The sequence below is a fragment of the Amblyraja radiata genome, chromosome 3, assembly GCF_010909765.2.
Source record: "Amblyraja radiata isolate CabotCenter1 chromosome 3, sAmbRad1.1.pri, whole genome shotgun sequence".
NCBI lineage: Eukaryota > Metazoa > Chordata > Chondrichthyes > Rajiformes > Rajidae > Amblyraja > Amblyraja radiata.
The window spans coordinates 27,919,087-27,942,835 of record NC_045958.1 but is presented as its reverse complement, the minus strand read 5'-3'; the positions used below and the strand labels follow the sequence as shown (position 1 = coordinate 27,942,835).

Genomic DNA, 23,749 nt, shown 5'->3' with positions numbered 1-23,749 from the left:
AGCACTGCTACTCCTGCATACAATTTGTGGGGATGGAGTAAACAGATTGCTTCAATGTTATATCTTGCACTAAATATTGAACCCTTTATTTGTACACTGTGGACAGCTTGATTGTATAGTCTTTTCATAAAACTGGATAGAGCGCAAACAAAAGCTTTTCACGGTACCTAGGTACACGTGACAATAAACTAAACTAAACTAAAATGATTTTTTTAAAACAGCCAGTCAACTGTTAACTTAAGATAATCTTGCATGAATGAAGTCATCCCTGACAGTAAAAAATGTGCAATAAACTACAATAATCTGACTTTTTCAGAAATCCCCACATTTTGGTATCTGGCTCACAAGGTAATATATGCCACTCCATTCCCACTAACTGAGACCCCATTCTCTCCTCCGCTCACCCAGATACTAGTTCCTGTGCTCCCTTTCCACTCAACCAGGTCCCAGCTCCCGCACTCCCTTCCACTCACTGAGTCCCAAGTTCCAGCATTCCCTTTCATATTTATTTGGTTCATTGGAAATTTTATCAGATTATGCAGCAACTAAAGAAAATGAATTAAAGGTATTGAAGTATTAATAGAAATAACCAACGGCTGTACACAGTTTAAAGAAGGATCTCCAACCATAATGTTGCATGTCAATTTCCTTGCCTGACTGTTCTTAGCACAGCATATTTGCACATGTTGCTAACTTATCAACCACTGCACTAAAACAGATTATATCTGGTCTTGTTCCACTTGAGCTAGGATTTTTGATTAAAGCTAATTCAAATATATAAAATCACATAATCATTTTTTCAGCATGTTTCAGAGATCCCAAATTACTTTCCAGCCCATTTAGTGGCCGTTGCAATGTAGGAAACATTCAGAAATTTCACAAACTTTACTGTAATATGCAACACATATGTTTTTACCAGCCTAATGAATGATATTAAGATATAAACTACAAAGTCTATATTTTTAATACTTTTCACAGAGCATGCACCAGCTGCAGAATGAAATGTTAAAAGTTTTTAACTGAAAATGCTCAGAGCTGTAAGAGAAGAGACCCAAACTGTGATTAGTACAGGTCTCAGAGGTTATGGGGAGAAACCTGGAGATTGGGGTTAAGATATAGATCAGCCATGATTGAATGGCAGAGTAGACTTGATGAGACGAATGGCCTAATTCTACTCCTATCTCTTATGATCAAACTGATTCTAGCTGTAATTTTGATTCATACTTTTGAAAAGCATGGCCATAAAACAAAACAAAAATAATGTATTTCAGCATTCAGTGACACCCCACTCAGGTTTCTCCCTTGGGTTCTTCTCCCCATAAGTTCCATCATGGTTAATATACAATGTGAGAGTTCAGAATCTTGCTTAATGTCTTCAAATTCATGAATCCAAATGGCGAATTTTTATTCAAAATTTTAGTTTATCGTGGCTGTCAAAAATTGTAGTTTTATTTTTAAAGGTTTAACTTCTAAACATACTATCTATCAATGGACTGAGCAAACTTGTTTCACAGGTAGCAATACATGCAGGGTCATGAATACAGAGGTTTCTTCATTAAAGGACACAGAGTACTGGAGCAACTCAGCAAGTACTGAAGCACTCTGGAGAACATGGATTGGTGATGTTTTGGGTCAAACCCTTTCTTCATTACTTCTAGTTTTACATTAATTTTTAATTTACCTTTAATAGCTGTGATTTTTTTGCACACGAGTGGATGTGATGCGATCCTTGCAATAGCTCGTTCCTCTGTTGTGGAGTTTGGCTGCATGTTCAAAGGACAAAGAAAATTATTAATACACAATTAATATTGAAGAGATTAGTCACTGCAGCACAAACAGGTTTAGAACCATATATATTTTGTAATAAAGCCCCTTCGTAACAACATCTCACTCCTCTGCAGCAAACAACATAAAGAAAACCTTTGCTTAATCAGTGTATATTTTTGCTTAATCAGTGACTGCCTCAGACATAGTACTATCTTAAGGAGTTGACTACATATATGGAAATTAATCAATCAATCAATCAATCAATCAACCTTTATTGTCATCTTGCAAGCAACAGTTGTACAGTGCAAAATGAAAAGACGTTTCCCAGGGAATACCAGAGCATCGCACATGAAATTTAAAACATTTCACACATAATAACACTAAAAACAATCCAATCCAATCCAATCCATTAAAGTGGCCAGTGCCAGTTATTAAAGTGTCCGTGCCAAGCCGCAGAATCAGGTGACTGTGAGTACAGAGTGACTGTTTAGCAGCCTCACAGCCTGTGGCAGGAAGCTGTTTAGCAGTCTTGTAGTCCGGGCTTTGATGCTGCGATATCTCTTGCTTGATGGCAGGAGATCCAGGTGTATATGGAGGGGGTGCAGTTTGTCCTTAGCAATTCTCTGAGCTTTTTTCAGACAGCGGCTCTGGAACAGTTATTGTACCGAGGGTAGGGAGACGCCAATGATCCTCTCTGATCCCCTCACTACCCTCTGCAGAGCTTTCCTGTCCGAGCAGTTGCAGTTGGAGTACCACGTGTTTATGCAGTACGTGAGTACAGACTCCACCATACCCCTGTAGAAAGTCCTGAGGATGTTGGTGGGGAGTGAGGCCTGTTTTAGTTTCCTCAGGAAGTGCAGTCGCTGATGGGCCCGTTTGACAGTCCCAGTGGCGTTCCTGGACCAGGTGAGGCTGTCTGTAATTTGCACACTGAGGAACTTTATGCTCTCCACTCTCTCCACTGTGGTGCCACTGATGTTGAGGGGTGTATGCTTTGGCTGCGCCATCCTGAAGTCGACAACCATCTCCTTTGTTTTGTCGACATTTAATTCTAGATTATTTTTGCCGCACCAGTCCACTAGTTGTTTTACTTCCTCCCTGTATATTGATTCGTCATCTCCGCTGATGAGTCCCACCACTGTTGTGTCATCCGCGAATTTTATGATCTTATTGTCCCTGAATCTGGCAGCACAGTCATGTGTGAGCAATGTGAACAACAGCGGGCTGAGCACACAGCCTTGAGGGGAGCCGGTGCTCAGCGTGATCGAGCCTGAAGTGTTCTTCCCAACACGGACTGACTGCGGTCTCTCTGTCAGAAAGTCCAAGATCCAGTGACACAGGGTGGTGTTGAGGTGTGGTGTTTGCTGCATCAAAACGTGCAAAGAAGTTGTTCAGTTCATCTGGGAGAGAAGTGTCCGTGTCAGTTACCTGCTGCCTTGCCTTGTACCCCGTCAGTGTTTGGATTCCCTTCCACATCCTCCTGGTGTCTCCTGTGTCACAGAGGTGTCCCTGGATTTTCCCCACGTAGGCACGTTTCGCTGCCCTGATTCCTTTTTCCAGTGCAGTCCTGGTAGATCGAAGAGCGGCTGTGTTACCGGCTCTGTAGGCTGCATCACGAGCCCTCAGCAGCGAGCGCACCTCTGCTGTCATCCATGGCTTTTCGTTTCCACGTGCAGTGAAGGTTTTCATGATAGTGACATCCTCGGTGCACTTGGCAATGTAGCTGGTTACAGTCTCTGCGTACTCCTCGATGTTGATGAGGTCATCATAGGATGCTGCTGTCCTGAACACATCCCAGTCAGTGTGCAGGAAGCAATCCTGCAGTGCTGAGGCTGCTCCCTCTGGCCAGACCCTGGTGTGTTTTCTCTCCGCTCTGACTTGTTTTTGCAGAGGTCTGTAGGCTGGTGTTAAAAACTGAAATGTAGTCAGAGTGGCCCAGGTGAGGGCGTGGGGCTGCCTTATAGGCCTCTGGGGTGTTGGTGTAAACCAAGTCCAAGATGTTCTCTCCCCCGGTCTCAAAATCCACATATTGCTTGAATTTTGGGAGCACAGTCTTAAGGCTGGTGTGATTAAAATCCCTGGCCACCACAATAAAGCTGTCAGGATATTTGGTCTGGAACTCACTGACGGTGTCATGCAGAGCTCCCAGTGCTTCGTTGGCCTTAGAATTTGCATTAGCACTTGGAGCAACATATACAGCCACAACAAAAACAACGGAGAATTCCCTCGGCAGATAGAAAGGCCGACATTTCATGATGAGGAATTCTATCAACGGAGAGCAGTGTTTCCCGGCTATCGTAGCGTTCACACACCAGTCCTTGTTTATGTACAAGCACAGGCCTCCACCTCGGCTCTTACCAGAGCTAGCTGCCTCTCTGTCCGCACGGAACGATGTCATTCCCTCCAGCTGTATCGCCGAGTCCGGGATGTTACCGTGGAGCCATGATTCCGTGAAAACAAACACACAGCAGTCTCTTATACCCCTGTATGTTGTTTTGAGAAGATGCAGTTCGTCAAATTTGTTGTCCAGGGAGCGGACATTAGAGAGGAGAAGCGAGGGCACTGCCGGTCGGGTTGGGTTAGCTGTTAGCCTAGCATGAATGCCTGCTCTTTTCCCCCCGTCTCCGCCTCGTGTAAGACCCTGCTCTTTTACCCCGTTTCTGCCTCCTCTCACACCGCTTGCGTCTCCTCCTCCTCCTCTCTCTCCTCTCCCGCCTCCTCTCTCCGGTCGTATTCATATCTGCGGCCGATATGTTTGGCTTCGCAGCCGGTAGTAGTAGTCCATAGCGGCGTATTTGGTCTAAATCGCACCAAAACGCGCCCGTATTACTACCGTGGTTTGCCCCGATGTTTAGGAGCATGTTCCTGCAGTACATATATCTTGGACAGACTGGACAAAACACACAACACTCACTTTTTAATGCTCCGACTATCTCCCGAGGGGCCGCTGCGACTGTGCGCGCCGCCATCTTTGCAGGGAAATAACACTTCCCAAGATCCGAAGCTCCAAAAAATGTCTCTAACAGCAATTTTGTACTCACCAATAGAAAAGATTTCAGTAAAGTTTGAAATGTTCATGCTTATTTTCAGTCACAATTCAAAAGTTCACTAAAATATGACTGATTTCTTAGAGATTCTTGAAATTCATAAAGGATTCATAAATTCATAAATAATAATGAAAGGCACAGATATAGTGGATGTGGAAAAGATGTTTCCACTGGTGGGAGAGTCTAGGACCAGAGGTCATAGCCTCAGAATTAAAGGGTATTCTTTTAAAAAGGAGGTGAGGAGGAAATTCATTTGTCAGAAGGTGGTGAATCTGCGGAACTCGTTGCCACACAGGGCTGTGGAGGCCTCGTCAGTGGATATTTTTAAGGCAGAGATGGACAAGTTCTTGATTAGAACGGGTGTCAAGGGTTGTGGGGAGAAGGCAGAAAAGTGGGATTAGGTGGCAGAGATCAGCCATGATTGAATGACGGAGTAGACCTAATGGTCTAATTCTACTATACTTTGTGAACTTGTGATTACAGTTACAACTTATTATGGGAGAAAATTGGCTATGAATTGAAAGTGACATTGAAAAAACCCACCAACATGTGAACACATGGCAGTTTGGACAACAAATGCTTTATTACCAATGTCTTAGCAGTGATTACAAAAAAAATGAAAGTGCACTTTCCAGTGTAATATTATACGAAATGGACTTATTACTAGTTTGATTATTGGGCAAACAACTTTTGTGCTTTATCTCTAAACAAGGAACTGCTGATGCTGGTTTATACCAAAAATATAAACAGATTGGTGGAGTGACTCTCTGGAGGAGCATCTCTGGAGAAAAAAGATGGGTGACCCTTGGCTCGGGACCCTTCTTCAGACTATATTGTTCTATCATTCATATTTATATTTGTGCTATATTGTTCAGTTTAGATCGAGTCATAGAGTGATGCAGTGTGGAAACTTGCCCATACACGTCCCAGCTACACTAGACCCACCTGCCTGTGCTTGGTCCGTATCCCTCAAAACCTGTCCTATCCATGTACCTGTCTAACTGTTTCTTCAACTTTGGGATAGTCCCAGCCTCAGCTACATCATCTGGCAGCTTGTTCCATACACCCACCACCCTTTGTGTGAAAAAGTTACCCCTCAGATTCGTATTAAATCTTATCCCCTTCACCTTAAACCTATGTCCTCTGGTCCTCGATTCACCTACTCTTGACAATTACGGCTACTGCTGCATCTACCCAATTTATTCCTCTCATGATTTTATACACCTCCATAATATCACCCCTCATCCTCCTGCACTCCAAGGAATATAGTCCCAGCCTACTCAACTCCTTATAGCTCAGACCCTCTAGTCCTGGCAACATCCTCGTAAATCTTCTCAGTACCCTTTCCAGCTTGACAACATTTTTCCAAAAAAAAGGTGCCCAGAGCTGAACACAATACTCAATTGAGTCTGAAGAAGGGCTCGACCCGAAACGTCACCTATTCCTTCGCTTCCGCTGAGTTTCTCCAGCATTTTTGTCTACCTTCGATTATCCAGCATCTGCAGTTCTTTCTTAAACAATACTCTAAATACCGTCTCACCAACGTCTTATACAACTGCAACATGACCTCCCAATTTCGATACTCAATACTCTGATTGATGAAGGCCGATGTGCCAAAAGCCTTTTTGACCGCCATACAGTATCTACCTGTGACCAAACCAACCCCCTTTTACTGTTCAGTTTGAAGAAGGAACTTCTTCTTCTTCTTTTGTGTGGCGTGCACAGCCTAAAGTTGTTGGACAACTTGTTCTATTTGATCTTCCATTTGTGCATGTCGAGTTGATTGCATTAGTCGAAACAGGGCGGACCACGTGAAGGTTGCAATCTTCCAGCCCGAAGAAGGATCCCAATTTGAAACATTGTCTGTTCATTCTCTCCACTGAAGCTGCCTGACCCATTGAGATCTGACTACCCTGAGCTCATGAAAGGTTCTAAGTGCAAGTCTTCTCGTTGATTTTTTAAGTAACACGTGTAAGAAAACTTGGAACCCAAGCAGCAGCTTGGATACATACGTGTTTAAGAAATAGGAAGTAGTAATGAATAAATTGGAAGGTGGTCTGGTGTTTTTATGACTGAGTTCAAGTGAAATCCACGTTAGCCGGGTGAAATCAAGGTTAGCCAGGAAGTGGTGTTAGGTAAATTGAATGGATTAAAGGCCGATAAATCCCCAGGGCCAGATAGGCTGCATCCCAGAGTACTTAAGAAAGTAGCCCCAGAAATAGTGGATGCATTAGTGATAATTTTTCAAAACTCTTTAGATTCTGGAGTAGTTCCTGAGGATTTGAGGACAGAAGGTAGTTGAGGCCAGTTCATTGGCTATATTTAAGGGAGTTAGATGTGGCCCTTGTGGCTCAAGGGATCAGGGGGTATGGAGAGAAGGCAGGTACGGGATACTGAGTTGGATGATCAGCCATGATCATATTGAATGACGGTGCAGGCTCGAAGGGCCGAATGGCCTACTCCTGCACCTATTTTCTATGTTTCTATGTCTAAGTTGAAGAAAGGGTGGTAAGAGATAGGGCACCGGGAGTATCTCCACTAAGCAAGGCCAGGATTGCTATGATAAGCCTTTGAAGCCTTTGATGATGAGAATGGCCAGGATGGTACTCATCCTTGAAAATACTCCCAGCCTTCCTGATCCATTTAGATGGACAGGTTGGAAAGAAGTAATGAGCTTGGGTTGTGTTTACCTGTTATTTGAAGGTTTGTGATTTGCTACGAAAATCTGCAATGTACGCAAATGCTGACATTACCACTCGCATCGGAAAACACAAACTATACATGCCAAGCAAAGTTAAGAACCAAGTTATTTCCTTTATCAGAACCCCATTTAGACACTTAGTGTGCTAATTTACTGCTATCCAACCAATTCCACTGAAAGGGGATTAATTTCAGAGAGTTGTGGACGTAGCCCAGAACATCACACAAACCAACCTCCCTTCCATTGATTCCATCTACATTTCAGGCTGTCCCAGCAGGGGGGTCAGCATATTCAAGGACCTGTCTCACTTCCTCTTCTCCCCTCTCCCATTGTCAGGCAGGAGGTACAAAAGTTTGAAAACGCATACCTCCAGATCCAGGGACAGTTTCTTCCCAGAAGATATCAGGCAACTGACGGCCCTCTCACCAGCTAGAGAATGGTCCTGACCTCCCATCTACCTCATTGGAACCCATCAAACTATCTTTAATCGGATTTTATCTTGCACTAAACATTATACCCGTTATCCTGTATCTGTGCACAGTGGGCAGCTTGACTGTAATCATGTATGGTCTTTTCGCCGACTGGATAGAACACAAAAAAAAACTTTTCACTGTACCTCGGTGGCACGTGGTGGTACACGTGGCAATAATAAACTAAACAAAACATAAATTTCATAAATTAGGTTTATGCCTTCTGTTTCTAATAGTTAAAATAAACTTTAAAATGGAATTCATTTTTATTAAGAAGGAGACACAAGAAACTGCTGATGCTGGTTTACAAAAAAGACCGTTTTCTGGAGAACATGAATAGGTGACGTTTAATTCTATTAAAAGATTTGGATTTACTTTGATTTGCTTTGTTCTTTTGATTTGCTTTTTTTTGAAATTCAGATTTTTTCCCCTTCCATTAGCTTCTATACTGAATTTTCGATTGGATTTACCCACTCTAATTCACAGTTCCTTGTATGCATTGGCATTTTCACAATCTTTCCGTCCAATTTGTTGAGGAGACACACAGCTGCCTGTCTGTTCACTCAAGTCTCAAATGCCAGGTTTCCCCTGCTATACTATTTTAAGCTTGCAGGTTTAGCAAACTGCCACACAAAAAATAAAAAAATCTAAATAGAAAAGGTTAAATCAATACGTCGCCACAGCAAATTTTGACAGAATGTTTACAAGTTCATGTGTTGTTTGAACCTGAATAAGAGAAAATAGATCTATATTTAGTAAGAACACATTATGCTTATTAGTTTAAGTACACTTTACAGCCAATTAATTAATTTTCCATGTCATGCAAGTTACTTATACAGCAATCCACCCAACAAATTAAAAACATCTAAATAACCTGACCATTTATTTGGTGGTGTTATTTCAAAGCAAAATCAGAAATATTAAATGCACAAAATGATATATGTTTTGCTATATATGCAAACTTGGGAGGGGCAATTTATTTTAGCCAGAATAAGCATGTTCTTTTGGAAAACCCTTCAGCTCATGCCACCTCACCGAACAAGAATCTATATCTATTGCAGATTACCTGTAGAGTAAGACTGCACTTTTTTTTTAACCATATCTGCTCTCATAAAAATGACAATCTTTCAAAATATATATTTTTTTCAGTTGTGTATTTACAGAGTATTCACAAACATGGCTCGTGGCCTGCATAGGATTAGTTTAATTTTTTTAGTTTAGATACAACATGGAAACTGGCCCATCGGCCCACCAAATCTGCGGCGACCAGCAACCCCTGCACACCAACACGATCCTGCACACACGGGACCATTTACAATTTTACCAAGCCAATTAACCTACAAACCTGGCAAGGCTGCAGAATTGGGTCAGTTTCTGAGAAGAATTTCTTCATTTAATTGCATTCAATTCATGATAAGTGCAAATGTAGATGCCCCAAACTTGCATGTTTGCGAGTTTACTGGTAATTATGCTCTAGTGACAACAAAGTTCCAACGTTAGATTCCGTGGAGTAGCTGTGATCCTTGCCCGATGATTCAATGGAAGAAATAAGGATTAACTTATATATGTTTAATTTAACATTTAGCTGTTTTTGCTTTTCCACGCTTTAAATATTGTTTTAACTTTTTAAATAGGAAGCCAATTAGGGGACGCTGCTCTGGCAGCAGCCATGTCATGCAGCTCGTCAGTTTTTCAACTTTTTTTATTTTTTTAGTATGTTTTAAAGTCTGTATTTAATGTTTCTTTGTGTGTTTTATGTGGGGGGGTGGTGTGGGGGGGTGAGGGGGAAACCGCTTCGGTCGCCTCCTCCATGGAGAGGCGAGTTTTTTCCAGGTCGCCTCCCCCGTGGCCTAACATCAAGGATCGACGCGGCCTTTCCCGGAAACGCGCCCGGGGCTTCAGCGACGGGCGCAGCGTGGACTCTCGGCGTGGAGCGGGTGAGCCCTCGCTGGAGGGGAGCGCTCCGTTTCACTGGCCCGGGGCAGCCGACAGCCTGAAGTCGCAGCCTGAAGCCGCGGTCTGCAGAGCTCCAGCTGGTGCGGCGTCTACACGTTGGGGACCCGGGGGAAGAAGAAGCCATCACTGCCGGCCCGCGGCCGACTTCTACCGCGGGTCCGGCATGGACTTACCATCACCTCTGGAGGGGAGCTTCGACCGCCGGCCCTGCAGTCTACGGTGCTTCTGGCTGCGGCGGGGACTTTAAATCTTGACCGCCGGCCTGCGGCCTACAACAACTTAAAGCCGCGGTCTCCGGTGAGGAAGAGCCGATCCTGGACTGACTCTGGACTCTGGTCCTGACCACGGGGGGGGGGAAATGGAGGAGGACTGGCCAAATTTTGTGCCCTCCACCACAGTGATGAATGCTGTGGTGGATGTTTGTGTTACAGTTTTATTGTAGGTTGTGATTTCTTTATTATTGTATCGCTGCAGACAACCCAAATTTCCACCAGCCTGGCTGTGTGGCAATAAATTATATCTAAAATTATATCTAAATTATATCTAAATCTAATCTAAAATATATTTTTAATGGTTTTAATGAACCATTAAAAATATATTCATATTCAATATTTCGTGTTTTTGAATGATTAGCCAATTGTTAATTTTTTTATCAATACTTTCATGGATGGAGCTTGTTCTCCCTCCATCCCACTATTGACCCCAACTCATCCCACTATTGACCCCATAACAGGATTTATACACAAAAAGGTCTTGCTAAGAAGTAGCCAGTTGTACTTGGAAAGCATCATCTTCATTCGCAGGTGAGCTGTGTGCACGGTTGGCCCACCTCTCACCACAAACTCTGGGCAGTTAGTGCTTTCATCTGATAGTTTATTATTTCACCTCACTCCATGAGAACTATTCACTGGAAAATGCACCGTGTGGTTAACTTGGGACACTCTACCACATTTCAATTCCATTATATCTCATTTAAATATATATTGAAAAATATTAAATATGTATTAAGTTAAGTACAAAAAAGTTAATGCAAATATACTTGAAGTGTAATTAATTGTTTTGAGTTAAGTTTAAGTCTGGGTCATATTCTTATTTTTAGGCATGTTGATTTAAAAAAAAGTGTAGGGTGAGTAATGAAGATCTAAGCATGAGGGATCAAGAAAGAAAAGTGCATAGATTCAAAAAAGCAATCAACATCGTGATAGCCCTGTCCCACAGTGCGAGTCCACCCACGAGTTATCCCGAGTTAAAGAAAAAAATCAAACTCGTGGTTTTCTACGAGATTCTATGTTCACGAGTTTCAACGAGTTCCCACGTGTATGTCTAAGTTTGCCGTTTACTTCTCATTTCTGCGATGTACCAAGTTCCTCTCCCGAGTTAACAAGTTCCTCTTCCGAGTTACTCTTGAGCCAACAACGACTACCGACGTGTGGAAATATCATCACATGATAAAAATGATGTCATGCAGTTTTATTTTTCACTATAAAAAGCCTCCCATGGTTAAATTTCTTAGGGTTACGGAATCAAGGGATATGGGGAGAACGCAGAAACGGGGCACTGATTTTGGATGATCAGCCTTGATCATATTGAATGGCAATGCTGGCTCAAAGGGTTGAATGGCCTACTCCTGCACCTATTTGCTATGTGTTTATACCTTTTAAATGTTTTGACATGCGTTTCCGGATGTTTGGAAGGAAGGAATTGCAGATGCTAGTTTAAACCAAAGATAGACACAAAATGCTCGAGTAACTCCACGGGCCAGGCAACATCTCTTGAGAAAAGGAGTAGGCGACGTTTCGGGACGGGACCCTTCTTCAGGCTAAGACCCAGCCTGAAGAACGATCTCGACCCGAAACATCACCTATTTCTTTTCTCCAGAGATGCTGCCTGACCAGCTGAGTCAGTCCATCATTTTGTATCTATCTTTGGTTTAAACTAGTATCCACAATTCCTTCCTTCCAAACTTCCTGAAACGTATGTCAAAACATTTTAGAGCAGTTTGTTTCAAGAAACAATCCTTCCAAAATTGCTCAAACTTGTTGCATTTGCCTCTTTAACTTGAGATGAATCACATTACGATTGCATCTGAGAAAGGCTTAACTCGCTTTCCAAAGAAAACCAGGACAACTCAATGAAGCTGCATCAACTCAACATTGTCCTGCATTGAATGTTTGATTGAGCTGCATCACTAACTGATCCTTGCCCTTCCCTAAGAGTTAGTAATACTAAAAGCCATGCTGTGCTAAGGCAACGGGTGTCCATTTGAACTGCATTTGTTCAAGATCTGGCATCAATCATTGAAAGGCATTACTCACTGAAAATGAATTGTTAGATCACTGTAAAATTTTCCATTAAGATCTGACTAATCCTCAACATGTCACTTCTGGCACTCAGGCCAAACCTACGATTTAATACGGTAAACTCATGAGTCACTACGGTAAACTCACGGGCTACTACGGTATTACAACGAGTTTAAAAGTATCAACATTTTCCTTCAAGAGTATATTTGACTCGTGGAAATCTTTCAACATGTTGAAATATTTTCACGAGTTAACACATTTCCCAAGTACAAGCCGTTGGCGTTACGAGTCGCTAAGTTACGTCCACGAGCTCCGACGTTCCCGCTACGTTCATTCTACGTGAATAGCACGAGTTTGATTTGTTTTTAACTCAGGATAACTCGTGGGTGGACTCTCACCGTGGGACAGGGGTTTAACAATGCAGAGAGGTTTAAGGTGAGAAATGGCAGAGTGATTTCAACGCTCATCTTGATAGCGGAACACAAGATCTCTTCCATTTTCCTGCCCTCTTCCATTTACAGCCCCGCATCTCACCACTCAGCCCCACAAGATATAAATAGTTCAACTGAAGGTCAATTCAACTGCTGACTACATATTTTGTGCCGAGTTTCAGTTTTTGCTGTAAAAAATATTTCCAGTTATGAAGCAAATAACAAATTGCACAGTACACATCTATGACACATAATTTTCTTTGGAACATGATGATAAAATGCTTCTTTTACCTGAGAACTTGCACTGTTCAGAAACTCTACTCAGTATAGTCAGTTTGCCCATTACAACTGCTCCAGTTTTCAAAATATCTGGTATTAAGCAATCAACTAAACACCACACAATACCTTTGGGATAAGTTAGTAATTTTTTTGTCTTTCACCTTAGATAAATTGTCTTAATGTGATTTTGAAGAACATTTTCTTTATCAACAAGTTGCCTGCAAGTACACAGGAGGTAACAAAGAATGACTATTCATCCTAATGGAATTAAAAGCTTCAAATCCATTTACAGCTGTACATTCAACAAACATCAACTGAACCAGAGACACAAACATTTCACACACTATATTCATTGTATGTAATACTTTAAGGAATTTGTTACTGTGGAAAAATACACAACCTAAACACACTCTGTTTTTTTAACAACTTTAGAATTTAAAATTAGCAAATATCAGGCGTGACAAACCACCACAGACACTGAGATTGTATCCACTGGCTGATTTTATTAAAATTATGTTTGTCTAGTGCAGTAATTCAAGAAAATCTGCATCTGTTGAAGCCCGCATCTTAAACAGAAGTGTGTAGGAAGGAACTGCAAATGCTGGTTGAAACCGAAGATAGACACAAAAAGCTGGAGTAACTCAGCGGGACAGGCAGCATCTCTGGAGAGAAGGAATGGGTGACGGTTTGAGTCGAGACCCTCCTTCAGACAGAAGTAATATCATAAACAGCACTGCAAACTGACACTAATGATTGTTGAGACTTTAGACTTGGGATACAGCGTGGAACAGGCCCTTTGGCCCATACCGACCAACGATCACCTGTACACGAGCACCACCCTACACACATGGGACAATTTGCAATTTACGGAAGCCAATTAACAAACATACCGGCACCTCTTTGGAATGTGGGGAGAAAGTGGAATACCTGGAGAAATCCCACGTAGTCACAGGGGGAACGTACAAACTCTGTACAGACAGCACCCATCGTCAGGATCTAACCCAGGTATATGGCGCTGGAAGGCAGCAACTCTACTGCTGCGCCATTGTGCTGCCCCAAATATAACATAGTGCTTTCACTTGAAAGTTCATTATTTCACTCCACTCCATGATAACTATTCACTGGAAACTGCACTGTGTGGTTAATTTGTGACACTATACCACATTTCAATTCCATTGAAATCATTATATCTCATTTAAATACTTTAAAAAATATATTGGATAAGTCTTAAATTAAGTACAGAAAAGTTAATGTAATTATACTTGAAGTGCAATTAATTGTTTTGAGTTGAGTTTTAATCTGGGTCAAATCCTACTTTTGTTTTAATGTTGATTTAAAATAAGTGCATGGTCAGTAATGAAGATCTGAGCATGAAGAATCAAGAACGAAAAATGCATAGAATTAAAAAATAAATCAAAAATCCCACGCAGTCACAGGGAGAACATACAAACTCGGTACTGACAGCACCCATAGTCAGGATCAAACTCGGCTACACAGCGCTGTAAGGCAGAAACTCTACCGCTGCGCTACGGTGCTGCCCCAAATGTAGTGTAGGAGGCTGAGCGGTGATGTTATAGAGGTGTATAAAATCATGAGGGGTAAATATAGGGTAAATGCTCATAGTCTTTTACCCACTGTGGGAAAATCAAAAATAAGAGGACCTAGTTTTAAGGTGAGAGGGGCAAGACTTAATACAGAGAGATAACTTTTTCTCTCAGAGGCTGGTGAGTATTTGGAATGAGTTGCCAGAGAAGGTAGTTGAGGTAAGTATTATAATATTATCTTAGGCACGTGGACAGTCACATGGACAGGAAAGATTGAGCGATATTGCCCAAATATGGAAAAATGGGACTGGCTTAGATGAGGCATCTTGGCCGGCAGGGACGAGTTGAGTCAAAGGACCTGATTCCGTGCTGTACGTGACTAACACTAAAACACTGCTCTCTGCCAGAAATACAGACATAATTATTAATTGTAGGATGAACTCACTTCTGTACGTCATTACCTTGATTTAATACCTTTGAATGGAGACACAAAGATCTGCAGATTCAGTTGTACAAAAAAAAGCACAAAGTGCTGCAGTAACTCAGCGTGTCAATAGACAATAGACAATAGGTGCAGGAGTAGGCCATTCGGCCCTTCGAGCAAGCACTGCCATTCAATGTGATCATGGCTGATCATCCACAATCAGTACCCCGTTCTCCCGATATCCCCTGATTCCGCTATCTTTAAAAGCTCTCTCTTAAAAAGATCCAGAGAACCAGCCTCCACCACCCTCTGAGGCAGAGAATTCCACAGACTCACAACTCTCTGTGTGAAAAAGTTTTTCCTCATTTCCGTTCGAAATGGCTTTCCCCTTATTCTTAAACTGTGGCCCCTGGTTCTGGACTCCCCCAACATCGGGAACATGTTTCCTGCCTCTAGCGTGTCCTAACCCTTAATAATCTTATGTTTCAATAAGATCCCCTCCCATCCTTCTAAATTCCAGAGGATACAAGCCCAGCCGCCCCATTCTATCAGCATATGACAGTCCCGCCATCCCGGGAATTAACCTGGTGAGCCTATGCTGCACTCCCTCAATAGCAAGAATGTCCTTCCTCAAATTGGGAGACCAAAACTGCACACAATACTCCAGGTGTGGTCTCACTAGGGCCCTGTACAACTGCAGAAGGGCCTCTTTGCTCCTATACTCAACTCCTCTTGTTATGAAGGCCAACATGCCATTTGCTTTCTTCACTGCCTGCTGTACCTGCATGCTTACTTTCATTGACTGATGACCAAGGACCCCCTGATCCCGTTGTACTTCCCCTTTTCCCAACATGACTCCATTTAGAAAATAATCTGCCTTCCTGTTTTTGCCACTAAAGTGGATAACCTCACATTTATCCACATTAAACTGCATCTGTCATGCATCTGCCCACTCACCCAACCTGTCCAAGTCACCCTGCATCCTCATAGCATCCTCTTCACAGTGCCCACAGCCACCCAACTTTGTGTCATCTGCACATTTGCTAATGTTACTTTTAATTCCTTCATCTAAATCATTAATATATATTGTAAATAGCTGCAGTCCCAGCACCGAGCCTTGCGGTACACCACTAGTCACTGCCTGAAATTCTGAAAGGGACCCGTTAATCCCTACTCTTTGTTTCTTGTCTGCCAACCAATTTTCTATTGACAAGCATCTGCAGAGGACATGGATAGATGGCATGTCGGGTCAAGACCTTTCTTTAAACTGATTGTAGTAGGGGGGAGAAAGCTGGAAAAGAGGTGGAGGCAAGTCAAAGCCTGACAATTGATACGAGGACACAGGCGAGGGGGGTTTGATTGGAAGATGGGTGGACAAAGGCTAGAGATGAAATGGAGACAAAATGGTGTCAGATAAGGAGAGAAGAAGTGTGAAATGTAAAGCTTTGAATGCTCAATTGTGAATACAAGCATCAGATTCACAAATCTGGCGTGAGTGTATGTTGTGTTGTGTTGTGTTGAACCTGACATTTGCCAATTTAACACCAGTAATTAACAAGAATGTTTCTGTCCTTTAACTGACTTATTTTGCTGTGTATGGAACTTCAGAGAGCAAATTCCTTATAGGCCTTTCTCACGGGGCGACTTGACGCAAGAGGTAACCAGAGTTGAACATCGTGAGAACCTCGTACGATAACCGTACGGCATTCGTGGACCACCGTGGCGCTAACGGCAGGTAATCATGTAACTTGTTGACTCGGGAGAAAATTCAAGCAAGCTTGAATTTCTCCAAGATTGACTTGTACACTTGTGGTTGAACATTGCAACATTATATGGACGTAGAGGCCAGTGCGATATCCGTAATAACTCTTGCGTTTACCGTGGGAACTCCTGCGAACGGTGAACCCGGAAGCTGGACAGAGGGGACAGAAGGTGAGTAAAAATTGTCTTCTGTGGGATTGAATTTAAAAAATAAAGATTTGCATCCGCATATGGACATCAACTTATTCATGAGTTATGTTAATGAGATTCAAGAAAATAACTATAATCTTTAAAAGGGACTTTACTGAAAGGTCCCGCATTTTTATGGTCCGTGAGAAATTTTTCACATGTACTTCTTTGAGAGATACAGCTCGGAGTCCTCGCCGACTAGCGATCGAAGTCTTTCCGAAGCCCAAGCAGTTGTCCCCACGTGCCTTAAATCCACCTCCATCGTGCCAGTGCCAAAACACTCCACTGCGGCAAGCCTCAACGACTTCCGCCCAGTTGCACTTACCCCCATCATCACCAAGTGCTTCGAGAGGCTGGTCCTGGCACACCTCAAAAGCTGCCTACCCCCCACACTGGATCCCTATCAGTTTGCCTACCGCAAGAACAGGAGTACGGAGGATGCCATCTCAACGGCACTTCACTCCGCCCTCTCCCACCTCGACAACAGAGACACTTACGTAAGAATGCTGTTCATCGATTACAGCTCAGCATTCAACACCATTATACCATCAAAACTGATCACCAAACTCGGTAACCTGGGCATCGACCCCTCCCTCTGCAACTGGATACTGGACTTTCTAACCAACAGACCCCAGTCTGTTAGGTTAGACAAGCACACCTCTTCAACCCTCACCCTGAACACCGGCGTTCCACAGGGCTGTGTGCTGAGCCCCCTCCTCTACTCCCTCTTCACCTATGACTGCACACCTGTACATGGTACTAACACCATCATCAAGTATGCAGATGATACAACGGTGATTGGCCTCATCAGCAACAACGATGAGTCGGCCTACAGGGAGGAGGTCCAGCACTTAGCAGCATGGTGCGCTGACAACAACCTGGCCCTTAACTCCAAGAAGACCAAGGAGCTCATTGTAGACTTCAGGAAGTCCAGGGGCGGCACGCACACCCCCATCCACATTAACGGGACGGAGGTGGAACGTGTTTCTAGCTTCAGGTTCCTGGGAGTCAACATCTCCGATGACCTCTCTTGGACCCACAATACCTCAACTCTGATCAAGAAGGCTCACCAGCGTCTCTTCTTCCTGAGGAGACTGAAGAAGGTCCATCTGTCTCCTCAGATCCTGGTGAACTTCTACCGCTGCACCATCGAGAGCATCCTTACCAACTGCATCACAGTATGGTATGGCAACTGCTCTGTCTCCGACCGGAAGGCATTGCAGAGGGTGGTGAAAATTGCCCAACGCATCACCGGTTCCTCGCTCCCCTCCATTGAGTCTGTCCAAAGCAAGCGTTATCTGCGGAGGGCGCTCAGCATCGCCAAGGACTGCTCTCACCCCAACCATGGACTGTTTACCCTCCTACCATCCGGGAGGCGCTACAGGTCTCTCCGTTGCCGAACCAGCAGGTCCAGGAACAGCTTCTTCCCGGCGGCTGTCACTCTACTCAACAACGTACCTCGGTGACTGCCAATCACCCCCCCACCCCCCGGACACTTATTATCACTTATTATTATTTATTTAAATCATTTGCTATGTCGCTCTTCCAGGGAGATGCTAAATGCATTTCGTTGTCTCTGTACTGTACACTGACAATGACAATTAAAATTGAATCTGAATCTGAATCTGAATCTGAAGCAGGGTCCGGAACGCTACCAATCAATGTTCTCCAGAGACCCGTGTAAGGAGAGAACTGCACATGCTGGTTTAAACCGAAGACAGACACAAAAAGCTGGAGTAACTCAGCGAGTCAAGCAGCATCTCTGGAGAAAAATAGGTGATGTTTCGGGACGAGACACATCTTCAGACTCAATTTCCGATTAGGATGTCTGAAGAAGGGTTCCGATTCGAATTGCCACCTATTCTTTTTCTCCAGAGATGCTGCCTGACCCGCTGACTTACTCCAGCTTTTTATGTTTTTCTTCCCAGATCTGACTTACCTGTTGAGTTACACCAACATTTTGTGTCCTTTTGTGCGTATTAACCAGCATCTGCAGTTCCTTTAGACATTACCTAACTTCAGATTTTAGAGATATAGCGCGGAAACAGGCCCTTCGGCCCACCGAGTCCGCGCCGACCACCTATTCTTATACACTCCAGGGACAATTTTACAATGTTACCGAAGACGATTAACTTACAAACCTGTAATCTCTGGAGTGTGAGAGGAAACCGGTGCACTCGGAGAAAACCCACGTGGTCACAGGGAGAACATACAAACTCCATACAGACTGCACCCATGGTCAGGATCGAACCCCGGTCTCTGGGGCTGTGAGGCAGCAACTCTACCACTGTGCCGCATGTAGTCAGATTTAATAAATTGCTGGTGTTGCTTCCAAAGACAGAGGCATTGATAATATTAGATCAGAATTGCATCTTTCCGCTAATAGAGTCAATTATTAGTCAATTAATAATAGAATCAATTATTGTTGGTGACATTTCACCTACGAATATCAGACTATTTTCGCAGAGGTAAGGGCCAATTAGGCATAGCAAAAGGTATGAACACTTTTAAACATTTTTCCCCGACTATTTTGTCAAATGCAAATACAGGGAGAATGATCAAAGTGCTCACATGGCTCACTCTGTTAGAAGCGTTCTGAGTTTAAATGTTCCGTGTATTCCTTCTTAAAGTATAAATTTTTGTGTGGCCAGGGGTGCGATTGAGAACAGCTGGGAAAGGGCGGAGGGGGCGTCACGAATAACAGCGTTTCCCTGGCCATATTATGGCCCATTCCCCAACCGTAACATTAATCAAGCTCAGTCTAACTCCGCCTTCACACCATCCCCCTGTGACATGGGTTAGTCATCGCTGGGCGAGCTGTGGGCCGAATGGCCTGCCAACGGGAGTCAGAGACTGACACTGAGATCCATTGTGCAGGAAGGAACTGCGGATGCTGGTTTTTACCGAAGATAGACACAAAAGCCACCTGTTCATTTTCTCCAGATATGTTGCCTGACCCATTGAGTTACTCCAACATTTTGTGTCTGTGTTCACTATGAACATTGAATTATTTAATTTTAGGTAACTTACACTCTCTCTCTCTCTCCCCCGCTCCCCCCCTCCTGCCCCCCCCCCCCCCCCCCCTCCCCCATGCAGTAAATGTCGGTTAACCAGTCCAAGGTTTGCAACGATGGTTCCCTCTTGGGATCACACTATCCCTAGCCAACAATTGGCCTATCAGGGAACCAAATATAGACATAAAGTGCTGGAGTGACTCAGTGGGTCAGGCAGCATCTCTGGAGGAAAGGGTTAGGCGACATTTTGGGTCGGGACCCCTCTTCAAAATACCCTATTGAGGTCATCTGTTGTTGGCCCTGATTTGTCCCGGTCTTTTCTTGCTTCCAGTTCCCCCCTACTATCATCCCGAAGAAGGGTCCCGACCAAAAATGGAATCTATTCCTTTTCTCCAGAGATGCTGCTTGGCCCGCTGAGTTACTCCAGCATTTTGTGTCTAACTTGCTGATTCAGACAGTTTTTGATTATCAAGGATTCTGCGCTGACTCTTTACTCTGAAACACACGTTGGAAATTTAAACTTGGGCGCAACTAACATCGTCTAATTAATGTGGCATCTTCCTGCAGTAAAGTCAAGGCATTAGTACAGGCATGTCTCCAAATGAGCCAATTCAACCAAGGGAGGATATTTATAGTGTGTGAAAAAAAAAGTGACATTATTTGTGCCACGTGATGATTTAACAACACTTCACAGTTCACAATGTTCATTCAAGATTTAACGGGAAAGCTCAGGAGACGGACAAGTCACTCGCACAAATAACAGAAATGCCGAGTACCGTGGGAACTCTTTATCTACCCCCCGTTATATCGTGTGATATCGTGCTAGACCACGACCACTTCACTCTGGTTACCTCTTGCGTCGAGTCGCCCCGTGAGAAAGGCCTATTACTGTGACCGGATACAAAATATGTGGCCAAGCTTCAAGTAGTTTCTTGGCTATGAGATATCTCTAGGATGTAAAAACACTCTACATGTCTGTTCTTTGTAATTGATTAAAAATAACCATGGCATGAACAGTAAGATGGGTTTCACTGGATGCATTATACTCAGCATGTTAAATGGAAACTACTGTCTGTAGGCCTCATCCAGACTGCCACAACCTGGTCATAATCATACCAAGGATGTCTCATTGAAGCTACAAGTAAATGTGATAATTAGCCAATAACATCATAGAAATAATACTAAATTACTGTTAAAACATCTTGACTAACTGACCTTGTTACCGTAACTGTGATTCATCATGTGTCAGCCTTGCTGTCTGCATTTCTAAATAGCAGTCTGCTCAGCTTCCAGCATTTAAGATATACCTGTCTGCACTAGTAATAAAAAGATGAACCTGACTACTATTTTTCTTTACAATCCACAACAGGTCTGCCTGGTCTTCTTGACTTCATGCATTGCTTTTATGTACATAGAGAATAGGAGTTCAAAACACTACAGCTAATAATTTATATGTCTCAAGATTATAAATATTTATTAATATTGATAATTTGCCTTAGATTGAGTTATCATGATGTATCCAAAAGAACTCCCACTGCAAAAAACAGAATATGAGAAATATGTAGAAACAGAGTTGATTTTTATAGGCTTTACAATTTTGTGGCCTATTGACAGCAGCGTGGATGCCTCTGATCCACTGTGTAAAATTTGTCTTACAAGAAATTGAGCTAACATTAAATTGAACATTACTCAATGCTACAGAAAGCAAGTAGAATTACCATAATTCACACACATGATTTGTGCTAGATAAATTATAGCCTGCTTCACTAAGTTATTTTCTAATTTGAGAAGAGCATGGTATTTTCTTTCAGTCAAAATGAGCATCAAGGGGAAACCTACATTATACCTCTTCCCTTGACTCCATCCAGGGATTCCAGCAGTCCTTACAGATGAAACAGAGGTTCACATGCACCTCTGCTAACCATTTCTACTGCATCCCATGTTCCCGACGTGGTTCTATTGGTCTCAGTCAATAGTACATTGACGAGACCAAGCATTGACTCGGTACCATCTCCCAGTTGTTAACCAGTTTGATTCCCCGTCTCAATCCCATACTGACCTTTCTGTCCTGCTTTTCCATTGCCAGAGTGAAGCCACAAGCAAATTGGAGGAACAGCACATCATATTTTGCTTGGGTAGCTTACACCCAGCGATATGAACGTTAAATTCTCCAATTATAGGTGGCCTATACAAACACCTCCGCCCCCCCTGCCCCCTTCACTAATAGTCCGTTAACCAGTTCGCAACTATGTATCCCTCTTGGGCTCACACCTGTCTCTAGTCAATAATCTGCCTATCAGTAAACCGCCTTGCTTGAGGTCATCTGTTGCTGCCCTGATTTGTCCTGATTTTTTTCTAGCTTCCAATTCCCACTCCCTCTCCCACGATCAGTCTGATGAAGGGTCCCGACCCCAAATGTCACATCCATTTTCTCCAGAGATGCTGCCTAACCAACTAAGTTACTTCAGCATTTTGTATCTATTTCCAGTGGCTGGAGTTACATTTCATACAAGGATGCTATTGTTATCATAAATCACCCCAGCCCAGGACATCACTATTGGAGATCCATGGGCCCATAGCCTAGGCCTAACTATGCTCTGTTGCTTCATCAATGATCTTCCTTCCATAAAGCCAGAAAGTTGATGACAATTTCATTATGTTGCATCTATTTGCAACTCCTCAGCAAATGGCGCTGCGCATACTTACATGCAGCAAGACCTGGGCAATATTCAGGCATGGACTGAAAAGTGTCAAGTAAAGTCTACACCAAGCAAGTTCTAGTCAATAACAATTTTCAACAAAGTTTCCAACCACCTATCCATTACATCAATGGCACTTACATTGTCAAGACCCCCACAATTAATATCTTGGGAGTCACTGTTAACTAGTCAACTGGTTCACCTCTATAAATACCATGACTACAAAAGCAGGTCAGAGGTTGGCCATTGGGTGGTGAATGACTCACTTCTTGGCATTCCAAGACCTTATATTTATCTACAAGGCACAGGTCAGATATGTGAGGGAGAAGTAGTTCTGATCAGGAATTGGACATAGACATAGAAAATAGGTGCAGGAGGAGAAGAGCTCCGACCGCCGGCCCGCGGCCTATAACATTCTGAAGTGCCGATTCGGGACGTCGAAGCCATGGAGTGTGTTTGACGGTCCCGACGTCGGAGTTTTGATCACCCCGACGAGAGGGCCTGTACATCGGGCCGTCCGTAGCGGCGACTACAGAGGATTTATGGCCCCGACCACAGGTGAACAAAGGAGGAGAACTGCCTGAACTTTGTTTTACCTTCCACCACAGTGAAGAATGCTGTGGTGGATGTTTGTGTTAAATTTTATTGTATATTGTGTGTTCTTTTAAGTGTATCGCTGCTGGCAAATTCATTTCACTGCACCTTCGGGTGCATGTGACGAATAAAATTGACTTTGACCACTTGCCCCTTCGAGCCAGCACTGCCATTCATTGTGATCATGGCTGATCATCCACAATCAGTAACCCGTTCCTGCCTTCTCCCCATATTCCGCTAGCCCCTAGCGCTCTATCTAACTCTCTTTTAAATTCATTCAGTGAATTGGCCTCTACTGTGTTCTGTGGCAGAGAATTCCACAATTTCACAACTCTCCGGAGTTATAGGGCAGTATCTATTAACACAATTTTTTTTTTTAAATGCTACTTGCAACTGTGCAAATAAAATATTGTGCTTGTGAAGAGGGCAGGTTATTGGCTCACAATGGCAGGACACTTGAGATAATGGTTTAGAAACTGAGATGAAGAGACATTCTCATCATAGGCTAGAAGTATAAACAAAAGAACAATGCTAATCGGACAACATCAAAACAGGCATTTACATTAAGATATT

The 23,749-nt window shown here is 43.2% G+C and overlaps 1 protein-coding gene across 1 annotated transcript in view; it reads right to left on the bottom strand.

The window, feature by feature from the left end:
• The window catches only part of srfbp1 (serum response factor binding protein 1), a 230,732-nt gene that overhangs the window by 21,408 nt on the left and 185,575 nt on the right, over window positions 1-23,749 (bottom strand). Inside the window, exon 5 of the mRNA XM_033017499.1 lies at window positions 1,682-1,763. Coding sequence (XP_032873390.1) covers window positions 1,682-1,763 — 82 coding nt within the window. The remainder of the gene's footprint in view (window positions 1-1,681; window positions 1,764-23,749) is intronic.